The sequence below is a fragment of the Bidens hawaiensis genome, unplaced genomic scaffold (genome assembly GCF_021521415.1).
Source record: "Bidens hawaiensis isolate Kalapana, Puna unplaced genomic scaffold, B.hawaiensis_p1.1 tig00027569_1, whole genome shotgun sequence".
In the NCBI taxonomy this organism is placed as follows: Eukaryota; Viridiplantae; Streptophyta; class Magnoliopsida; order Asterales; family Asteraceae; genus Bidens; species Bidens hawaiensis.
In genome coordinates, this window is record NW_027494469.1 from 282,662 (window position 1) to 290,067 (window position 7,406).

General features: G+C 36.8%; 1 protein-coding gene across 1 annotated transcript; it reads left to right on the forward strand.

Moving 5' to 3' along the window:
- The first annotated feature begins 2,547 nt into the window (after positions 1 to 2,547).
- LOC143575667 (thioredoxin domain-containing protein 9 homolog) lies at positions 2,548 to 7,101 on the forward strand. The gene is made up of 4 exons (XM_077059977.1): positions 2,548 to 2,568; positions 2,635 to 2,910; positions 6,529 to 6,687; positions 6,774 to 7,101. The coding sequence occupies exons 1-4, from the start codon at positions 2,548 to 2,550 to the stop codon at positions 6,945 to 6,947; spliced, it is 630 nt and encodes a 209-aa protein (XP_076916092.1). The 3' UTR covers positions 6,948 to 7,101.
- Positions 7,102 to 7,406: the final 305 nt, after the last annotated feature.

Sequence of the window (7,406 nt, forward strand, 5' to 3'; positions counted from 1 at the left end):
ACTCTGGCAAAAGACAATGAAGTCTCATAAGGACACCATTAGTCATAAGTACTCTCAAAGGGCAAATCTCTAATGTGAATATTAAGCAGTTTGCTCTAATTTTAAAACAAAGGAGAAAACATGTGGGACCCATATGCATTAGTAGCGATCACGGGTCACCACAATCATATGCGCAAAGCTCTCGATGGTTAGCAAGCACTGCATGATAGAAACCGATCACTACCAGCATACAAAGGTAAATACAAAGTAACTAGTTGGCTAAAAACGTAGTAGTATCGTTTAGAAGTATATCTATAACATCCTAAAATTTGATGTAGTATTTTTGAAGTATTATATATCTCCATTAACCAAACGCTAAAGTAATATTACTCTCACCGTATTGGTCCACGTGGGCCACTTTTATTTTTTCTTTTTCTTAAAGTTACATTTGTATATTTGTTTATCTTTTTCTTAAATTTACCTTTTCAAATATTGTTTATCCTTAGTTTGGTACCCGTACCAACCTACATGGCGTGAGGTTTGACGTTACATGATAAAAATAACAATGAAATGAACACGTTTTGATACCCTTTTGATATACTTTGACTATGTTTTTGTGTTCTCTTTTGCTTATTGTTGTAAGTGCATAAAAACCAATACACTTTAAAGTTTATTTTTCAAATGCAGTCTCCTTTGCTTACTGTAGCGAGAGCATTAAAAATAATAAACTTTAAAACTTTATTTTGCTAATGTAGTTTAGAATTGCTATTGTAATTTCTAAAATACTTTATGATTGAATTCATTTTGCTTTTGACACTTTTGATTTCCTCACGTCTGAAGCTGTGAAGTTACTTACCTAAGTTCAACGGGTCATGCATAGTAATGCTATGACTCCAAGATCAGCGAATGTGATTTTTAAAAGATAGGGTTTTGTAATTCCAAAAATGGTAGCGGTACAGCTTGTTGCCCGCTTGCCTTCTGTTTCGATGCAATCACTACCTTGCTGATTTTAAATAAAATTGAATTATGACCTATAAAAAACATATAGAAAACACATTCCCCACCGCAAATCCCTACTTTACTGCCTCCTTAGTTACAATTTAACTTAGGGTATGTTTGTTTGGAAGTAATGGAATGAAAGGGGAATAGAATGGGAGAAGGAACGGAATAGACAAGCGAATGAAATAGATCATTACCATTCATTTGTCTTATTTGGTTAACATATAGGAATGAAATGAATTATTACTTTTTGGTGTTTAATATCCAAAAAAAATGCATGAATGAAATAGAAATTAAAAAAAACACTCCTATCTCAAAATAAAAATTATTTTAGCAAAAAAAAAATTACATTGGCGATGGCGGTGGTAGCTCCGATGATGAAAATGGTGGTGGCGGTGGCGTCGGTCAAGCGGCAGTGGCGATGGTTGTGGCGGTGGCGACAATGGTGGTGGCGGTGATGGCCAGATGGAGGCAATGACAATGGTTGTGTGGTTACCGCAACGATGGTGGCGACGACGATGCCAATGGTAACACTGGTTGTAAGGTGGTGGCGATGGTGGCGGGTGGTGGCGGCGATGGTGGTGGTGGTTGTTAAGTGGTGGTGGTGTTGAAAAAGTATGGTAAAGGAGGAATGAAATGAAAAAAAAGAAGGGGGGTGGGAAGGTTTTGATGGAATGAGATTACTTGTGTAATGGATGATTCCATTTCATTGAGTAACCAAAGACCATTTTTTCATTCCCACGTAATGAATCATTCCATTCTCACTGTCATTCATATATACCAAACGCTACCTTAAATCATTTCAATTCTTATTTTATATAGTTTCAACTAAAGGTGTACAAAACCGGTTTTTTACAGACCGAGCTGATTTTAAAACTGAACCAGTTTAGAAGCCGATTTAAACATAGAAGTAGCCAAACTGATCTGAACTGGTTCGGTCGGTTTTAAATCGGTTTAACCAATTTTAAACCAAACCGCTATACGAACCGGTAGCTTGGTTTAGTTTCCGGTTAACTTGTTCCAAACCGTTTTCTTTGTGCACCTCTAGTTTCAACTTTCAAGTTTATAATTAACACCAGAGGTGTACAAAACCGGTTTTAAACCCAAACCAAACTGGTTTGGTCAACGGCTGGTGAAAACCGGTTTGACTCAAACCAGTTCGGTTTATAAACTGGTTTAGAAGCAAGATAGGACGGCATGGTTACGCCGGTTTGGTCCGGTTTAGAAACCGGTTTAACCGGTTTCCCTCAAACCTATTCGGTTTTTTAAAACCGGTTTGGTAGATCTTAAGGGGAAGCGGTCTTGAAACTGACGATATGGGTCGGGTTGGGTGAAACCGGTTTTAAACCCAAACCGGTTTTTATTACACCTCTCATTAACATCAACCCGGCCCATAATGATAGTATTTTGTATTAGTCCGGGGCTCTAGGCCCATACATGAGTAATAGACTAATAGTCTAGCTGCAGTCTATTAGCTAAGACTAGCCCGGCCCAATAACAATGGCACCATATCCAAATTCAAATACACACTGTGTTCTTCAGATCTTAGATCTTCAATTCACATTTCAAATGGAAAACAAGGTTCAAGAGGTATGAATCAATTGCCATAAACCATCAGTAACATCAATTAACCGTTCACCTGATGTTCGTTTTCAGATCATAGAGAAACAAGTGCTCACGGTAGCCAAAGCCGTAGAGGACAAAATCGATGATGAAATAGCAGCCTTGGAGAAGCTGGATCTAGACGACATCGAAGTCTTGAGAGAACGGCGGCTGCAGCAGATGAAGAAGATGGCTGAGAAACGTAGCAAGTGGGTGTCACTCGGTCACGGAGAGTATTCTGAAATATTCTCCGAGAAGGATTTTTTTACCATTGTGAAGGCTAGTGATCGAGTTGTTTGCCATTTCTATCGGGAGAATTGGCCCTGCAAGGTGAAACCCCTCTTTCGATTCGTTGTCGTAATTCGATTGTTTGTTAATTTGGGTTTTGTAGTTTTATGGTTATGGCTATGGAATCAGTGGTTTAGGGGATAATTGAATTGGGAGTGTGTACGGTGCGGGTTCGGGTTTGAGTTGAAATGGAACCAAAAACCGAAACTTGAAAGTGTTGAAAAACCGTGTTTTTTTTTAGTTTTTGGATTGGTTCGGTTTTGAGCTGGAAATATCTGGGCTGAATTTCTTTTTTGCCCAAAATAAAGATTTGGGTTTATATCATTTTGTCGTTTCTGTCGAGAGAATTGGCCCTGCAAGGCGAAACCCCTCTTTAGATTTGCTGTCGTAATTCGAATGTTTGTTGATTTGGGTTTTGGGGTTTTATGGTTATAGAGTTAGTGGTTTAGGGGATAATTGAATTAGGAGTGTGCACGGTTCGGGTTGGGGTTTAGGTTAAAATGGAACCAAAAACCTAAACTTGAAAGTTTTGAAAAACTGTGGTTTTTTTTGGTTTTTGGATTGGTTCGGTTCGGTTTTGAGCTGGAAGGCCCTGCAAGGTGAAACCCATCTTTCGATTCGTCATAATTCGAATGTTTGTTGATTTGGGTTTTTTTATGGTTATGGGATTAGTGGTTTAGGGGATAATTGAATTAGGAGTGTGTACGGTTCGGGTTCGGGTTTGAGTTAAAATGGAACCAAAAACCAAAACTTGAAAATTTTGAAAAAACCGTGGTTTTTGGGTTTGGTTCGGTTCGGTTTTGAGCTGGAAAAATTTGGGCTGATTTTTCTTTGATTGCCCAAAATAATGATTTGGGTTTATATCATTTTGTTGTTTCTATCGAGAGAATTGGCCCTGCAAGGGGAATGCTTATCAATAGGGTTTTATACTTTTATCGTCATAAAATCAGTGGTTTAGGAGCTAATTGGATCAGGGTGTGGATGATTCCGTTTGGGTTGGTTTTGGGCTAAAACTGAATAAAACCGAGGGTTTTGAAAATTTGAAAATTGTTAGGTTTTTTCGGTTTTTGGATTGGACTCGGTTTGGTTTATGTTGTTTCGGTTTTTCCTTTTGAGTTTGAAGATTTTGGGCTGGAATTTTTTTTTTGGCCTAAAATAATGAATTTGGATCTATATCATTTTGTTAGTTAAAACCAATTGATAATTACACATTTGGGCTAAAATATTTGAGTCACGTATTTACTAAATTCTTTTAAAGCACTTAAAATAAAAAAAAAAAGAAAATGAAAATCTATAAGTTCATTTCAGCTTTTCGGTTTTTCTTACATGCTAAACCAAAACTTAACTGTAAGTTTGTTTTTTACAAAAAAAACGTAAAACCACACTGTTGGTTTCAGTTCAGTTTTTTGGGGCTGGCTTTTTCGATTTCGTATAGGTTTCATGCAATTAAATGCACACATCACTCTTTTTTCTGATATCGAAACGTCAGTTATTACTAAGGTAACATATGTGTCGCAAATGTATACTCTTTAGGGTCTAGATGACAAGGAGCGCTATTGCTAGTTATGCTCAGTAATTCAGTAAAGTCATATTTCATTTCTTTCCTAAGTTTGAGAAGTTAGAATTTGGTGTTGATAGCTTACTCAAGCGTAACACAAATAGTCTTTTGACGTTGATGGACATTAAAAGTACCCTTATTATTTAAACTTATATCAGTATATTGTGAGTCCAATTGAAATATTGAAAGTTATGTATTTATAAAAGAAAAATAATAATTACATAAACTTCAAGCACCACTATGCCCTGTCATTGGCAATCTCTGACAAAACAAGTCTTCCTTGCTGTGCTCTCTCATGCAGTTCTATGGTTGGTGGTTTTTTTTTTTGGGGGGGGGGGATTGGAGCTATGTGGTTCAAAAGCTGACGCAATCAACCATTTCCAACCCACCTCCTTTTCTGCTGTTTTTCGAATCGCCACCCCCTTGAAACTGTGATGCTACTAGAACTTCGTAAGAGAGTATAGCAGGACGGAGATGTGTTTGCTGGAGATGGCTGGTGGCGCGTGGGGGGGGGGGGGGTGGGGGTGGTTTGGGTTTATTTATTTATTTGTTTTTGTTGTTTATTAATATGTATTTCTTTAATATATCATGTGAACACACAATCTATTTGTATAATTTTTAATAGTAAGGGTATCTTGGTCATTTCATATATATGAAATTACTGTAATTTTAGCGTCCGTCCACTCTAAAGACTACCTGTGTTACATTTGAGTGAACAATGGGTACCGAATTTGTAATTTCTCACTTATTGAAGAAACTGAAATATGACTTTAAAGTGTTAAACGTGAAGAAAAGTTTTTTGTTTTGTGATGCGTCTTTAGACTGTTACTTATTTAGAACGGCTAACACACATCCTCTAAATTTACATCATTGTGCACTATAATACCGAACTTTCAACTTTATGGGATGGGATGCCATTTTACACACCATTATAGCTGGTCTGCAACTACAAGCTCTTACTTTGGATTCCATTCAAGAACCTTTCTTTCGTAACTATGAGAATCCGCTGCCGAAAAAAAATCTGTTGTCAAGAGTGATTTGGGTGCAACGGTCAATATGAAAACGCCTAGTGATTGCTCTGGTTTATGGCAAAACCTCGCTAGGCAAGGGCTTTTTTCTCGGGTGCACAGAAAACAATTTTCTCTTTATCCCTCCACAGCCTAGAAGGAAAGATCATGCTTTTATTGCGGTGAAAAATTTTCTATTTGTATCTCCCCCCCCCCAACCCCACACACACTTTTTTTTTTCAAGTACAAGTTCGGTGCTTTTACAATGGATGCTTGGTACCTATGAAGGCATCAGGTTCACTAGTTTTTCTTCATATATGTGATTTTAATTTTTTTGGATAATGTTTTATGGCCTGATCTATGGCATTTGGTTCAATGAAAATTTTCACTCATGTCAATGATGATAATATGCCTGCCGTTTATTTGTATTGTTTTGTGTCAAGTAATAATGTTCACGGTCTATTGGATTCATTCTTGATATTTCTTTATTGGTTATGGTAGTTAAGTAATAGTATTCATGGTTTCTTGGATTTATTCTTGAGAGTTTCTTTATTGGTTATGATTCCTATTTGCAAAAATGTAGTTCATCTGTTGACATGATCTTATCCACAGCTTTTGCCTCATTGATGGTCTTTACTTTCTATAACTTTATTATGATCAGTACTGGTATCATTTGGTCTAGTTAATTCCTTTTTTTTTTGACACTTGAAATTCGAATTTTGGTGTTACTTTTGAATTTTTGCTTTTCAACTTTTGGTATACGTTTGAATCTTGAGTAATTTTTTAACTTTGGTTACTAAGTATATGATCTTAAATGATAGTTATAGTAGGTTATTTTGTTGAAACGTATTAATTTTCAATGCATATTATTTGTTAGCTTCTTCTCTCTGTGTATGTTTTTTTTACTCGTGCGAGCGCTTTCTTTGAGCCTTGCACCTAGGCCACAAGGAGACCTTTGTGCCTCGAGTACGCTTAAACTGTTGAATGCTAAATTGTTGTTTGTATTATGTACCTATTAAACTTTGTTAGGGTGTATTGGAAATATTGATGAAATTGATAAACAAAAATTCACAAGATGCATGTTCTTAACCACAGGTGGTGGACAAACACTTGAGCATATTGGCGAAGCAACACATCGAGACCCGATTCATAAAGATTCAGGCAGAGAAAAGCCCGTTCTTGGCCGAAAAGTTAAAGATTGTTGTTCTTCCAACCATCGCTCTTATAAAAAACGCGAAGGTGGATGATTATGTGGTATGTCTGGCCTATGCGGTTTCTATTTGTATTTGTATTTGTATTCATAACCATAAGTGGTTTATGCTTTCCTAAATGATATGCAGGTTGGATTCGATGAGCTTGGTGGGACCGATGATTTTACCACAGAGGAACTGGAGGAGAGGTTAGCCAAAGCCCAGGTTATCTTTTATGAAGGCGAATCATCTTTGAAACCATCAAAGTCACACACGAGAAATGTTCGACACGGTTCCAACTCGCATGGTTTCGATTCTGAGTGAACACTTTATGAAACTTTTTTGCTTTTTACAGTAGTTACTTTATAAATTTGATGCTGTGCTATTATTTCTATAATATAAATATGGGTGTGTTTTCACTTTCTTATTGTTAGGTGATTAGGGGAAATGACTTTTCTAATTTTCTGTACTAACTCTGTAAACCGCTAGTGATTCTCTATACATCGATAGTGATCACCATTTATAAGCTTTTCATCATCGAGACGTACCTGTAATTATACTTTAGTAGGGTTATCAAATGCTTCTCCCTAAGATGGTAGCAAACATTGTTTGCTCAATAGTCTTCACTCGAATCTTGATTGAAACAAGCTTGATCAAACGAACTTGATTTGTAATTTGTAAATGAGCCGTGCCGCCTTGGTTTGTAACATGCCAAACTCAAGCCAAGGTTAGGTTAACTTGCTCGTTTGGTTTGCTTAATTCACCCTGACTTTTATTGTTTTA